At 36.8% G+C, this 16,629-nt stretch overlaps 1 protein-coding gene across 1 annotated transcript in view; it reads left to right on the plus strand.

Annotated features, from left to right (window-relative positions):
- Positions 1-16,629, plus strand: part of SLC25A12 (solute carrier family 25 member 12) — a 51,779-nt gene that overhangs the window by 19,839 nt on the left and 15,311 nt on the right. Inside the window, exons 5-11 of the mRNA XM_080398932.1 lie at positions 552-691; positions 3,495-3,641; positions 4,685-4,823; positions 6,162-6,255; positions 6,879-6,963; positions 13,222-13,306; positions 13,766-13,924. Coding sequence (XP_080255058.1) covers positions 552-691; positions 3,495-3,641; positions 4,685-4,823; positions 6,162-6,255; positions 6,879-6,963; positions 13,222-13,306; positions 13,766-13,924 — 849 coding nt within the window. The remainder of the gene's footprint in view (positions 1-551; positions 692-3,494; positions 3,642-4,684; positions 4,824-6,161; positions 6,256-6,878; positions 6,964-13,221; positions 13,307-13,765; positions 13,925-16,629) is intronic.

Here is a 16,629-nt window from a genome sequence, read left to right on the forward strand (position 1 = left end):
GGATTTGATTTTTGTGCTAAGGCCTTATCAAAAGCATCTAATAAGGTGCTTTCTGCTGAGTTAATGATATGTTTTAGATGTCATTTCTTATACCTATCTTCAATAGACATATTCAGACAGTGTGATTGTAATAATCAAGTTTCAATCAAACCGTACTTAGTATGACAAATATTGCGTGAGATTGTAATGCAGGTATTCGTGCTCTTGATAAAGGGCTAATTTGACTCCTACCAGAGACAGAGAACCACTATTGATTTTTATATCAGAATGCAAAATAGCTCTTATTTGTCATGTATGAGGGAAATTGCTTCTTAATTAAAACTAAATAAAACACGCACTCGAAGGTTTTATGCAGTAATACAAAAAGTATCACGTCGTGTCGCAAATGTGTTCTTATACAGCTCTGTAAAGGTTTCGTTAGCAATTATTCTTAACAAACTAAACCACTTCTTAAACAGCTGTTTAAAACATAATTTGTTTGTATCCTTCCTGGAACGTTTGTAGATTTACTGTACCCCAAAGCTCACTTGTTCTTTTTCCCTCCCCCAAAGCAAATGTCAAAGAAATATTTGAACAATCTATTATTCATCACCAAATCCCTTTCAACTGGGACTGTGAGTTCATTCGACTGCATTTTGGACATAACAGGAAGAAGCATCTTAACTATTCAGAGTTCACTCAGTTTCTTCAGGTCAGTTATTAACCTTCTTCCAAAGTAGAACTGAAATTCTTTTAAATTTCTAATAATAACCTAATACCATTGTAAATTTCGAGTTTATTCTGGTAGTGATAATCATTATCTGATACTAACTCTGACAGTTCTAATGAACTGTTACTTCTCCATACCAGTTCTGTAAGCAGTGTGTACTTGGTGTGCTTTAACTTGAATACCATCCTATAAAAGAGTGGGACCAAATATACTGTTTATGAAATTAACTGTTTTACTGATTGTTGTTAATCTGGATTGAGGGTCTGGTTTTTTCTGTCATAGGAATTTAATAGCAAAACTAACCTCTACCAGAGAAACATAACATCCTTAATATAATTGGTTGTTATTAACCATATAACCTCTCACATAAAGGTTTTAGCTTTTTCAACATTTCTTTTAGTTTTATAAACATTATCCTATGATTACCCTTTTTTTTTTTTTTTTTTTTTTTTTCCCTCTCACTGGCATGCATGCCACCACACATAGATTCAGAGTTTGGTCTTAAATGCAGCCAGCTTCACAGGAGGCAAACCTGCTTTCCTGAGATGTTGCTGAAGCACCCTCTAGGGATCAGGCTTTAAAGGATTTCACTCATAGAACTGGACTTTGTGCTGAGCCAAAAAGTTGCAGTAAAAACATACTAGGAATTTAACGTTATACTAGAAGGAAGTAAAGGGAGACATCAGTTATAAAGGATGGAGAAGGAGGAAAGCAGGAGAAAGGTACATTAAAATGCACGAAAAAGGAGTTAGCAGAATTGTAGGTAATTGCATAAATCCTGAATTCCATGAATTAACATGCAGTGATCATGTTATAATTTAACAGTTTTTTCTGTCCAGTAGACCTGGATAAATACAGGTGTTGCACTTCCAGAGCTGGCCTTTGGTACAAAACAGTTTTGGGCACATGTCTTAAAAGTAGGGACTAATAGATGCGCTTTGATATAATCTGTTATTATTGTCCAGGATAAAAATAGATCATAGAATCACAGAATGGTTGGGGTTGGAAGGGACCTCTAAAGGCCGTGTAGTCCACCCCCCCTGCAGTGAGCAGGGACACCTTCCACTAAATCAGGTTGCTCAGAGCCCTGTCCAACCTGACCTTGAATGTTTCCAGGGATGAGGAATATACCACCTCTCTGGGCAACCTGTTCCAGTGTTTCACTACCCTAATTATAAAAAAATTATTTCTTCTGGCAAGTCTGAATCTGCCCTCTTTTAGTTTAAAGTCATTACCCCTTCTCCTGTTGCAGCGGGCCCCACTAAAAAGCCCGTCCCCACCTTTTCTTATAAGCCGCCTTCAAGTGTTGAAAAGATGCAGTAAGGTCTCCCGGGAGATTTCTCCAGGCTAAACAATCCCAGCTTTCCCAGCCTCTGTCTTCACAGGAGAGGTGCTCCCTGCTGATCATTTTTGTGGCCCACCTCTGGAACTGCTCCAACAGCTCCATGTCTTTCTTGTGCTGAGCTGTATCTAGATCAAGAGCAGATTGTAGAAAAGCATACCTAACTAATGGGATCTGAAGCCTATATTGTAGATTGAAATACTGGAGTCTGGCACAGTCTTTCAAGGCTGTGGTATAACTCGATGTTACTTTCAGGAATAAACTGTGTCCTACATTTGATACTGCGTTATTTTAAGTGATCCCAGGCACAAACTTGGGACACTAGTGTAGAAGCAAAACATATTGCTGGTGAGAAGAATCTTTTTGTTGGGAACCCAGAGCAAAGTGGTAAATTTCTGTTCTGTTTTTGTGTTTATTGTTCCAGGATACTGTCATGTAAGATACAGTAACCTCTTACTGCCATAATATAATAAAAATCCTTAGTAGGGAAAGGTAGTGTGGGCTGCTGTAATTTCAACATGTGCACAAATCGGATATTGTTGTCCCTCCTTTCAGATCAGGTGGTTTTTCTTATTTGGTCTAGCAGCATCTTGTGGGGTTTGGGACTTGTATCAGAGCAGGTTTGTTGCACCTTGATCTAGAAAACCTTCATCTTGAGGTTATAAGAGTTGAGAAATTTCTGTAAAGGTGATATAAGCTAGATAGTTTGCCCTCTTCTTATTGTCTGTCAGAACATGGTTATTATTTTAGCTGCTTCTAGAGTTCTGAATGACAGCTGAATCTGCTTTATTGTGTGCTTGAATAGAAGGAAACAACTTTTTCTGGACATAGAATTTACAACCATCGTTATTATCTTGGGGTTAGGTTACTGCAGTGTGCTTTATATGAAGTTTTTTACAGATTGTATAGGAGTTTTGAAATGCCTGAAATGAGTGACCATTTCTGACATTATGGGAGGTAGCTGTTGGGGGCAATCTAAATCTATATTGTGTAATTTTCACTGTCCTCCTGTTTATTTTCAATGAGTTAGTTTATAACAGTCCAGTCATATTTCATCTTGGATGTGTAAGAGATCAGCTCACTTTGAGTCTTTAAGATCAATATCAGAAGTCTCTCTAGCAGTTAAGTATTTAATAAAGGAATAGATAGTAGACAGGACATGTATGTGAAGTTTATTTCTCAGATCATTTGGTAAAAGTGCATATTTCCGTACAGTTGAATTGAGGCTTTTCTTTGACAGAGGAATGAATCTGTGGATAGAATCGGTATGCAGCTTTGTGTTTTATTTGAGCTGGCCTTTAAGTTTAAATTGCAGTTGTGCTGTGGTCCGCATGCACAGCTGTATTGAGGCATGCTGTAAGATTATGAGATTAGTGAGAGCTTTTTTGAACAGTGAGTTACAGAATTTGCTTCTAACCTGCCATTTCTGAATATTCCTTGTAGGAGCTGCAGTCAGAACATGCAAGACAAGCCTTTGCATTGAAGGACAAAAATAAAAGTGGTATGATAACTGGTCTGGACTTCAGCGACATCATGGTTACCCTTCGCTCGCATATGCTAACTCCATTTGTGGAAGAAAATTTAGTTTCAGTAAGTGTAAAGAGAAGTCCTTGAATTTCAGCGTTTAATAGCTGTAACATTTTAAGATGTTACTACTTCTCTCCCATTTTGTTTTCTCCTACCTGTTTATCACTGCCTTAGCGCTAGAGATTATCACCTTCATAACAGAGTGGCCATGGTGAAACATGGCAGTAGTCCTTGGCTGCAGCAGTGGAAAAGTTTGGTAGTCTGGTTAACATGCCTGAAGTGCTCTTGGAAACAGTCTGAATGTCTGTTATGCTTTCCACTAAAGCGGGGCAAGCTGTACTTGGTGCAGGAAAAAAATTAGTTTGGGAAAAAAGCATCTAATTTTCATAGTTTAATATGTGACAGATCTCAAAAGGTAGTGACTACTTAGTTTTGTCCTTTTATATACATCTGCATTCTTTTTCAGATCAGAATTTGGAAAATCAGTATGTAGATTGTAGAGGTAGGATGGTTACAGCTGTGGTAGTCTGGCAAGATCTGTAGGTGAAGTAATGATATAAAAGTTATAAACTAGAAGTATATAGTATAAAATGTATATAAGAATGAAAGTTATATAAAATATAAAGCAGTAACTTCTATCATACTATTTTACCTATAAATCTTGCCTTGCCTAACTAATAAGGCATACTATCTTCCATAAAATTTGTAGTACATAATTTAGAGTTTGAAATAAATGGTCGGTGCTGTATGAAATGCAAGAAGTCAGTGCCTTTATCTAAAGTAGCATTTACATGCATTTCTCTATTAGAAACAGAGTATTGGAAAAATACTCAGTGACGCATTTAGTGTGTGTATCAGATAAATTGAATAATAATCTACTTACATGATTATTTCCAGATAGTTTCCTAATGTTTGATTTTTACCAAAAAATATTATCCTGTCTAATAATTCTCCCTTCATGTTTCTATTAAAAATACCTTTAAATTACAGGAATAGAAAGATCTTTAATTCTTTCCTTATTTGCCCAAATGGATGTTTCTGTAATTTGTAATAAGATGTTGTAATAGGGTTTAAGGCACTTAACTGCATTCATTTAATTTTTAAAGGTAGCTGGTGGAACTGTTTCACATCAGGTCAGCTTCTCCTATTTCAATGCATTTAATGCCCTTTTGAATAACATGGATCTTGTTAGGAAGATATACAGTAATATAGCAGGTACAAGAAAAGATGTTGAAGTCACAAAAGGTAAAGTATATTTCCTACATTTTATTATTTTTTTAGTTCTGTCCAGTTTGTAATCTGGTGTTGCATATGTATTGGGGCAAGTCAGAAGCTGCAGTAGTATGCAAGGTTAGGGCCACTGTGAAAGTGTTTAAAGGGTGATTTTCATCCTCACTGGTAAGTAATGATTTTCAGCTAGCTCATTAAGGAGAAGAACTGGGATTCTGGCAAGAGCTGTGTTGGCCTTATTAGTTTGAATGGATAACTGCAATTCAGTATATTACTGAGAAGTTTACCGCTCCTTGAAAGGGATGCATGGTTGCTTAGAGATAGGAAGTTCCTAGGGAATGTGATAGAATGGGTTAATTTCAAAATCCATCATCAGTAATCTCCACATTTCAGCTCTAATTACTTTATCCATGATTAAATCCTTTTTAGAAAATTTGTAATAGGTAAGCACTAAGAAGTTACAAACTATCTGAGTGGTTTTATATATGGTTTATGTCTATTAGGACATAGCTGATCCCTGTGCATATGAAAGTTTGCCGTATTTCAGTCTTGCCACAGGCATGCGTGGATTGCTTCTGTAGTGATTTTATGACAGATTTTATCACCAATTTTATTACCTGTATGTATGGGACCAGCCAAGCCTATGTGTGGTAAAAAGCATGCAAAGTTTCTTACCCCCTGGCTTCTTTATTTGGCTAAACTTCATGTGCTCTGCATACCTTTGACTCTAAAGGTAAGCAAAAAATGCCTGTCCTTATCCTCCAAATTGTGCTAACAAGTTGCCTAGCAGTGTTTATTGGTACAGATGCATAAATACATCTAACTTGGATGTGTGTTGTGAAAAAAAGCTACTGTGTTTTCACTGCTCAGACTTGTTTATTGTAAGTTGCCAGTTATGTTATGAACATGTCATGTAATTTGGCTAGATGAATACCTAAGCTTGGGGTCATTCAGAGCTAGCAGAGAAAGAAATCTGCACATGATAGCAATAGATGAGTCAGTTGCCCTTAAAGCTGTGAATAATGGACCATTATTCTGTTCTGTTCTGTTTTGCAGAACTTCAGAAACAAGAATCACAAGTTGTGGGTGTGGTTTTATTAAGCTTGATAATATGAGGATTTTTGTTGATTTTGAAATCTTGCTGTAAATCAGCTGTGAAGTCAGACTTGCTCTGCGTTGCAAAGGCCTGTTTTGAGATAGATGTTTTAAAGATACCTTTTCCCTTTGCATTATGGATTTTGCTTCTTGGTGATAGATTTTATTTTTATGATATTAAAGTTACTTGTGAGCATTTAAAGAGGAAATTTGACAAATAACACAATTGCTTTATTTCTCTTTCCCTTTTAAATCCAGAGGAATTTGCCCACTCTGCAATCCACTTTGGACAAGTTACACCACTGGAAATAGATATTCTCTACCAACTTGCAGATTTATACAATGTTACTGGGTAACATAATGATTAATTTTATAATTTTACAATCATTATTTTGCTATTTTCTCTGTGAAAACTACTAATTTTCATCTTAATTTTAAGAAAATTTTTGTTCCATTTTATTCCATTACAGTAATTTATTCAATGTAACTTAACTTTGCTGTATGCATGGGTTTTGTAAGTGAATTGTGTATATCAAGTGTATTGTAGGTATACATATAAAATAGAAACATACATTGCAGTGGTCCCAAAAGGCTACAATACACTGGTATTATTAACACTTGTATTGATGATGTTTTGCATAGGTCTTTAACACATGTGAAATCTTAGGTAGGAATTACTTAGAAATTATTTAATTGATTTATTATATCTCTTACTACTAGTAATCAAGAACTTGCTTCTGAATAATCCAAGCTCCCTTTATCTCCGTTTGCAAGCCACAAGAAGAGAAAGCCCTTCTAACTCTAAGCATTCTTTATTGCAGTGTAGCAGACTTCTTAGATGTGCATTCAAATATGGCAGGTGTTTTTTTTTTTTAAACTCAGGATGTATTCTGTGGGATGTGGCCAGGAATACTGTATTGAATATGCTTGATGTTTTATCTAACAGTAATTTGCTTCTCTCTGCCTTGTGTAAAGGCGCTTAACTTTGGCAGATATTGAGAGAATAGCACCGTTGGCTGAAGGTGCATTACCTTACAACTTGGCAGAACTCCAGAGGCAGGTAGGTAGAAGCAGGATAAAATTGTTGAAATGAATGTTTACATGTATTTGCATATGAAAAATACACTTTAAACAGGTTCCTAACAATTGCAACATGCTGTATGTATAGCTATAAGGGTAGAAGCGGGGCCAACTATTGTGTCTAAACAAGGTGTTAGGTGTCCTATTGAAGGATGGTCTGTTTAAGAGATGAGCAGGTATAGATACTTGGATTCCTTACTGTGAATGTATTTATTCGCTCCTGAAAATGCATTTTACTTCACTAAGTAACTCTGTAACTACAAAACTATTTTTAGATATTGTGGTGGGTTGACCCTGGCTGGATGCCAGGTGCCCACCAAAGCTGCTTTACCGCTCCCCTCCTCAGCTGGGCAGGGGAGAGAAAATATAACGAGAGGCTTTGTGGGTCGAGATAAGCACAGGGAGATGACTCAGCAGTTACCATCACTGGCAAAACAGACTCAACTTGGGGAAATTAGTTTAATTTATTACCAGTCAAAATCAGAGTAGGATAAAAAGAAAATAAACCCTAAACCTTAAAAGACCTCCCCCGCTGCTTCTTCCCAGGCTCAACTTCACTCCTGATTTCTCTGCTTCCTCCCCCCAGCAGCACAAGGGGATGAGGAATGGGGCTGTGGTCAGTTCATCAGGGAGGGCTCCTCACACTCCTCTCCTGCTCCAGTGTGGGGTCCCTCCTGTGGGAAACAGTTCTCCATGAACTTCTCCAATGTGAGTCCTTCCCATGGGCTGCAGTTCTTCATGAGCTGCTCCAGCCTGGGTCCCTTCCATGGGTGCAGTCGTTCAGGAACAGACTGCTCCAGCGTGGGTCCCCCATGGCATCACAGGTCCTGCCAGCAACCCTGCTGCAGCGTGGGCTTCCCAGGAGGTCACAGCCTCCTTCAGGCATCTACCTGCTCTGGCTTGAGGTTCTCAATGGGCTGCAGGTGGATATCTGCTCCACCATGGACCTTGATGGGCTGCAGGGGCACAGCCTGCCTCACCATGGATTTCACCAGGGGCTGCTGGGTAAGCTCTGCTCTGGTGCCTGGAGCCCCTCCTGCTCCTACTCCTGCACTGATCTTGGGTGTCTGCAGAGTTGCTGCTCTCCCATAGTCTCACTCCTCTCTCCAGCTGCAATGCTGTTGCACAGCAACTCTTTTTTCGCCCCCTTAAATATGCTGTCCCAGAGGTGCTACTACTGTTGCTGAAGGACTCAGCCTCAGCCAGTGCAGGTCTGTCTTGGAGCCAGCTTGGAGACACTGGGGAAGCTTCTGGCATCATCTCACAGAAGCCACCCCTGTAGCCAGCCCCTGCAACAAAAACCTTGCCATGCAAACCCGATACAGATAGTAAAAAATATGACTCTTAAATGCAAGTCTTACAAATGTGTTCTTTTTTTTAAGAAGGCATGAATGATTGGCTTAACCATTTATCTAAAATGATCACTGAATTGTGCGGTAGTTGTTGGCTACCTGACCTAGGCAGTAGAACGGGAATTTAAATTTGTTGGGACTGATGAAAAATATTGGTGTAGAATGTTAACCCTCTATTTCACCAGACCTTTATTTTACATTCATGTTTGCTAGCTTTGCTTTTATCATAGTTGCCTTATTAAACATACACATGTATAGTACAGCATAAGACTCCCAGCCCATGCGGTAGGATTTTGAATGTAAGTTGTTTCTTACTGCAGTGACTCTTTGTACAACTGTAAGAACTATAAGATTTAGGGCCAAATATTATGCATGTGTTTAGCTTATATTTAGACTTTCCACCACAGTTAACTGGGTACCGTACTGTTCACCTCCAGCAGTGTATCTTTCAAGTTTGTGTTGAAAATACATCTGGGTTTTGGCAGCTTATCTTCATGCTATTTTTGTTTCAACATATAATCTGAGAGGTTTCCTTTTGCAGGCAGATCTGTCTAATGCTAGCTAAGCTGTGAATTAAATTTTACCTTAACCTTCATCTAAGTTTGAATCTGAAGTACTGTTGATATTAAAGCTTGCAATATAATGGGGCATCTGCTGTGCTGCTAATAGAAATATTCTATTCTAGTCCATTCCATTGCAGAGATATTCTAGGGGAATACTTTTTTTGAAGCCTTTTGTAGATGACTGCTCTCACAAGAGTAGTTCAGGGGGAATTAACTCAACTGTTAATAATGTAAGGATAATAATGCGCTCAAGAAAATCCTTGAAACAGTTACACAGCAGATTCAGAAGAGAAGATGTGCATACATACCACGAATTACATGGTTGCGTAATCATAAAATATATAGACTGGTTGCACATCAGTGTTTATTATGCAAAACAAAACCCCAGGATCTGATCTTGAAAGTTTCTAATGCACAATCTTTTACTTATTTTTACTGCTGGAACTTAATGAGAAATGCAGTTCCACACAAAGCTGTACATTCTTAAGTAAGCTTTACAAGAAAATAAAATGGTGTTCATCTGATGCAGTGCATTTTTCTCCAAGGATGTCTCTATATCCCCTTTCCCTCTGTAATATACAAAGGGAAGTAGAATATAAGTCTTAAGATCCTGTATGAGCATATCCCATAGTTCTGATTAAATCCATCTTTGTGTACTCCAGTAGATAAATGTAATTTTTCATACTGAAGGTTCACATTTTCTTACAATATCTAAACAACTCCAGTTCTCTCTCAGTCTGTGCTAAGGGTTTATGGGGTGCCTACCAAGACACGTGAGAGCTGTCACTGCCAAGTGGGCATAGCCTGGCTTGAGCTGGTGTCTGCTCCAGCGTCCCACACCTCGCTTGGTACACAGACAGCTGATCTTCTTAGGAATCAGCTGCTGAACGGCCACATCTTGCAGCTCAGCATTTTTGTCCATCTGATGCTGGTGATGAGTTGTGTTAAAATTCTGGTCCTGAATTGCAGTGATTCAGCAACTGATTCCCAAGTAGCTCAGCCATCTGGGCTGTCGGGGCAGGAGGACATGCAGCTGCAGCAATACCTTTGTCAGCCATTCCAAACTGTGCTGTCTCCCATACGATGGAATTGAGATTCTCTACCCTGGTGATGCCAGTGACAGATAGTTCTGCTGCAGGGTGGTCTGAGACAAAGAGACAGTGCAGTGGCAAAATCACCGGTGCCTTGTTCACCACACCAATGTTCTGTATTTGCCAGTGCAGGAGGGGTCCCAGGGCTCTATCTGAAAATGAAAGCTTTTGTTTATAAAGCCTTTTTATTTCTCAGCTTGCTTTATATGTGCTCTGCAGAAAGGTTCCTTGAAGCAGTTACATCCAATACAAAGTCTAGAACACGTATTGTGACAGGGAAGTCTTGCATTAGCTCAACTGCTATGGTTGAAAAATTGTCCTATTCGGAATATAGCAAGTCTTCCACAATGAGACTTTGAGTGTATTTTGGTTACTGTTATTACAGGTGGATTTGATCATTCAGTTCTCTTTCATACAAATTGGTCTGAAATGCAGTGTCTGGTCTGTCCTTAATGTTACCACTGTCTTGTCCTTAGGCAATTAGACATACCTGAGCCAATGAAATAAGTGTCCAAAACCTACTTAGTGGTAACAGTCTTCCTGTGGATTCCTGATGACAAGAATGACAGAATGGATTGATGCAGAAATGTGTATACAATGTTTATCCAGATTAAAAAATATTTTTGATGAAGTTTTGTAATTACATTCCTAACTGCCAACTTTGGTTTTAATGAAATCAATGTCTTTGTACTCACCTTTCTGAGTAGACGCAACACTGACTTGTTTTGTTTGACACTTCAGAATTACCTTTGTAGCTTGGCACTGTTAGAAAATGAGCTCAGATAAGTGTCATGCATCACTAGAACAGAATATACTCTTTTCACACTCTTGGAGTAATATATTGTATTTTCATCCTAGTCTACATTCTGTATTGAGAGGACAGCAAAAAGGAAAATAACCTAGTGTTCTTTGATTTATAAGGAGAAGTCTTTTACTAGATCTTATCCTACGTGAACCTTATGTTCCTTATTTAATTGTATTGACAAAATGGAAGATATCCCTTTGTGGAAAACAGAAATGTCATCTTAGCGAGGTTCTACTGTCCCTGGAAAATGAAACTAAGTCTGTAATAACTTTTATATGATTGTAAAATTCCTTGTTAAAGGAAAATTAAATTTTTACCTAAATTCACTCTATGTAGGTTTGGTGGAAATGGAAATTAGCCTGCTTTCAACCATGTTTACTTTATTGTCAGTTTTTTTCATTGTGTAAGATTTTCTTAAAGCTTAGCAGCTGAATTATCCTATGGGGATGACAGCTACAGTAATTTTCTGTTTATAAATATTCATGATTTGAAAGCTATAGCATTAATTACATTCATTTACATATCCATCTGAACACACAAGTAAATTGCAAACTTTGTGAACACTTATTTAATAATATAAAATTGACATTTCCTTCAGAAAGAATTTGATTTTTAACATCCAGCTATGTATTCATTAAGATTAATGTCTGAATGTGATGATGGATTTTGCTGAGGATTGTGTGGAGCTTAGAAGAAAAAGAATAACCTTAAAACAGCTAAAAGGAAGCAGGTGTGCTAAAACAGGAGAGAAATTTTGTGGAATGAAGAACCAGTCCTGCATCTAAGCCTTTTTGGGGTATTAGTATTGCACATGTCTTTTATTTACATGAATCAAAAGAAATTGCTCTGTATGTTCAAATTTATTTTTGTGGTTATTTTGTTTCTATTGTGATATATTTTTGGGTTTTTTTTTTTAGATAGGAAAGTTTAGTATTTTGAGAATAGTGAGGACATTCTTCAGATTTATTGCTTCTATTTGTTTGTAAGGACAGTATGTTTGATTTATGCTTTTTTGTGCTAGTCTACATGTGCAGTTTGTAATGTTGGTGCTACCTGGAATTTCTCTGTTGTTCTCTATATTGTTGGGGGAGGAAAATACCTTGTGGAAGGAAATGGTGGTAGCTGTATCTTTTTATTTTGTGGGAAAACTGTATAAAAATATAATTCATGTTTTTTTACAAGTAATGATTCCATCTTAGTCTCATAAGCCTTTGTCCTACAATGTGTGCATACAGTGTAACAGTATGCAATAAAGGCAGCTTTTTGCACGTCCAATGTAATACCAGTCCAAACAGAGTAGCTTACACTGAGGTACATGCTGTCTTTCTGTGGGTATTCCAGTTTTCAGAACTTGAGTAAGCTGAATGTAACGTAATTAAGTTGTATATATTAAGTAAATAACTTGGTGAGTTAGCTCTGAAATGTGCATGCAGTGATCTTTGTAAGAATTCATTATGTGCATCAGAGCAAAGATTCCTGTAGCAGTCTGAGATCCGCATATACTCCAGCTGTGCTGTCTGGAGCACATCTGCTAGTGATACAGGGTGCTTTTAAGAAGTTTGTGTTTGGGAGATGGACTTTAGTATCTGCTTTAATATGGAATGTAACAGTTACTGTCTTGGCCACTTACATAGCCCAGACAAGTTATACTGCATAGAAAAAATCTTTAATCCCCTTAGTTATATTTGGAAGAAAATTTGGCCCATCTTGCATACTTTATAGTGCAAGTTTGTGAACGCTTACATCTTGTTTATTAGTTACCTTGTTTCTAATAACCATCTAATAATATGATTATGAGTCTTTGCAATTATTTTCTCTGCAGACTTGTATTTATTTAGAACACATACATTTATGGTGGTGTATCTTTTAATCTGAAGTTAACAACTGCCTGAAAAAGTTTTGTGGAGAACAGTTTTGGGAATAATTGACCTTTTACTTGTTTTGAAGATTGGAAATGTTGTATTTATGCTATGTAGTAATGTGTATATATAATCTTAAAATATATCCCATGCTGATAGATGCTGTCTGCGAGATACTGAATTGCTTTTTGGGATACTGAATTTTATTTGATCCAAAAGGGGGTTCCATGCCTTACAAATTCAAAGGCAACAGAATGGAAAGTAGCAAAGGTGATTTGAGTTTCTGTCTACTTTTGCTTGACCATAGTTGTTTCAGTTATGCTAGGAATATGCAAGGAAGAATATTTTCTGGAAGGAGTATTTGAAACATGTGCTTCATTCATTGGGTATAATGGAAGTTACATAGTAATTTCTGGTTTGTTTTTTTCTCAGTTGTAACATAAAGCTACCACCTTTTATCACATTCTTTCTGTAACGCTATAGAAGTGAATTCACAGGCATCTTTGTTTTCCCATGCAGATTTTCAAGCTTCTTTTTTTTTCTTTTTTCTTTTGTTTTCCTCACACAGCAATCTTTTGAAGAGTTAGGCAGGCCTATCTGGCTCCAGGTCGCTGAGTCAGCTTACAGGTTCACTCTGGGCTCAGTTGCGGGAGGTGAGTAATATTTCTGGTTTCTATTTTTCCAGCGTGGATTAGTTTAACACTGTCTTTCCAGACTACTTGGTCTCATCTAATGTGCATTTTTTGTTATACATTGAATGTATATGGAACCACTTTTGGTTGTGCCATTCTCTTTCTTTCCTTACTGCTTCTGTTCTAGTATCTCTCCACATTCCCCTGAAACTCTCCTCCAGTAACAGATTTCCTTACTGGTAATTCGGAATGGTTTTCTTTGTTTTACATACCTTGTTTTATGTAGTAGTGTAATCCATTCTCTTTGAGACCTTTTTCTACGCTTTCAGAATTGTCCTTTCTTTCTTCCAACATATCAAAGATCTTACCAGCTTATATATACTTCGTGTTTAAATAAACATTGTAGAAAATCATTGTAATAGTTACATATTACACCAACAATGATGTTGCAGAAATAATACTTGAGATGTTTTTTTACAGCTGTTGGTGCTACTGCGGTATATCCCATAGACCTGGTGAAAACTCGTATGCAGAATCAGCGCTCCTCTGGCTCAGTCGTAGGAGAGTTGATGTATAAAAACAGCTTTGACTGTTTTAAAAAGGTTTTGCGTTTTGAAGGCTTTTTTGGTCTTTACAGAGGTAAGCGAATAAAAAATAGATAAGTCAGGGATTTTCTGCCTTTTTTTTTTTTCTTAAATAACCTCAACAGCTAGTTTCTTATGGGAAAACCAGGAAACTTGGTATCATGTACAATTTTACTTCTGTTTTATAGAGCTCAGTATGCTTCCCTTGAGCACTGTTCATCATAAACAATTTCCAGGAAAAACTGGGCATTTTTTTGTTGTCAGTGATTTGTTCCTTGCTGGTTAGTTTTTTTAAAATCCTAATTTCTGGGGTGTGAGTTTTGTGGACATGATTGTTATTTCACAAACTGGGGGCAAACATCCAGAGCAGATTAGCATCTGAGGAATAAAGATCTTTTTTACTGCATTATTTTTTTTTAAGAGACAAAAGACAGTCATTCTGAAATGTACTTATAAATTGGATGCCAGATCTTATGCTCATACTTTTGCAGGCAGTTCGACTTCTTTTTCACAGGGTAAAATCATAAAACGAATTGCAACTTGCTGTTGTATTACGTTGCTCTATTTTACTTTAAAATATCAACAGTAGAACTAGTAAAAGTTGTGATTGAAAAAAATAAAAAAACTTATCTAAAATACAGGCTAAGAATTCAAAGCAACTTTTTATCAATTATATGAAACTGAAAGCTATCTTACGTCTTGTTTTAGCTTAGGAAAAGATTCTGTAAGAGTTTTTATCACATCAGTAAGGTGACTTACATTATTTCCAGAGGCTAGCCAGTCCTCTGAAATTGATATTTAGTTGAATTATCTATTTTTAATTGTCATTCACATAACTGAATAAAGTGCAGAATTGTCATAAGCATCAGTAAGGTATTTATTAATTGACACGCCTTTTTTTTTTTTTTTTTTTTTTTTTTTTTTTTAGTTGGAGCAAAAATTACTGTTGTGATGATCACAGCCTTTTTTTCCACTTTGCAATGTGTTCTGTCAATGAAGATACTGGGCAGTGGCCCTTAAGGACAGTATCTGAGAAGTTTTTGCATGTAGAAGTCTGTGGATTCAGGCTGAAGAGTTTTTTGTAATTTTGCAGGATTTTGCTGTGTGAGTGAGGGAGGAATATGTCAGTGAAAATATTAATGAAACAGCTGTAATCTCTATAAATTACATTTTACTGGTCAATTGTTTTCCCTTTTTGTTGTTAAATCTCATGAGAGAAAATATTCCTTATGTTATGAGACTGTTTCTACAGTGCTGCTTTACAGTACTGTTTTTTTTTTCTTATCTTGCCTACCCTCCCCACAACCACATGGTTTTGCACAGCAGCTTCTAAAACTGAATGTTATTTATATTTTTGTTTTCTAACCTTTCTCAAACACTTTAAAATCAAGAATTATTTTATTGATGTGTTGAATGGACTTGTTTGACAGAGTGTCAGTTTGTTAAACTTTTAATAGTCTGTTTAATAATTGCCTTTAAGGTTGTTTAGCACAGGAAGTTCTTGTTGTTTCGAAAATGTTACAGTTAATGGTCAGTGTGTGACTAAGGTCTTGGACTCGTAGAATTAGATGGTCTGTGGGAGTGTATTAAACTAAACAACAGAAACATTTATGGAGTCGACTGTGGGTCTGTTACTGGGTTTTTATATTCCTGAGCTGGATTATCCTAATTGTATTGTAATAACTACAACGTACAATTGTAAGTTGTACAATGTAGTTGTTTACTGCAGTTTTAAAAAAATAGAACTTAATGCATACTGGAAAGTTCATATTTTTAAATAAGAACTTCCAATTTTTGGTCAAGTAAATTTTACACTTTTGAATCCTGGCATCCAACTTCAGAACTAGTGAAGTATCTTCTAAAGTCCCTCACTAGATCAAGCAGGGTTGCAGGTTCTCTGGCACACCAAATATGTGTGCCCAGTGAGTTCAGCTGCATAAAAGTGTGTGTGTGGGTGTTTGTCTTCTGGTGTTTTGTCTGGCAGTTTTGGGTTTTTAAAGTGTAGGCTCTGCAGAGGTGGATTTTCTTCTCATGGTAGATCAGAAATCCAGGCTGGGAGGGCAGCACTTCCTTTTGTTCTTGTCAACCTTTCTTTGTATTTAATAACTACCTTTCCTCAGCATAGTAAGTCTGTAAATCACAGAGAAAGTACTATGTTGGAAGAAAACGCTACACCACATGTATTAACCGCAGCATTACTTTAGCTACGTTTGCTCTGAGCTGCCTTTTAGGAAGTAATATAAAAATTCTGCAGGTTGAGTACTTTGAGAATTTTTTATGAATTTTTAGCTGTTCTTTTCACTTCATGGGTGGTGGAAAGCTGCATCAATACAGTTTTGTTGCTGTAATCTGATAGCTGATATAATTGGCGTGGGATTTTTCATTAGTTAACTGGCAAATACTTGTGACAAACTGATATTCCATAACCATGGAATAACATTAGGAAATGACCCACTTCTAATAAAAATAAACCTTTTAAGTTTTATAATCTGTACATGTGCCAAAATGACTGTGGAGAAAATGGGTTTAAAAATAACAGATGCTGTTATAATCTTGTATGTTAGAAAGTTAAGACTGCCATCTACTGATTTATTTTTTTTTCTTAAACCTATTAGTTCCTAGAAAAGTGTATGTGCTTTTGTCAAATGGCAGTTCATTTTGATAGTAGCTATTTTCCAGGAGCAAGGGCATTTTCAAAATCAGTTTCTGTCCACTAATGCTTCCTCTTGGTGAGATAAAGAATATACTTAATAGTAATAG

This window comes from Falco punctatus, assembly GCF_963210335.1.
Source record: "Falco punctatus genome assembly, chromosome: 8".
Classification (NCBI taxonomy): Eukaryota; Metazoa; Chordata; class Aves; order Falconiformes; family Falconidae; genus Falco; species Falco punctatus.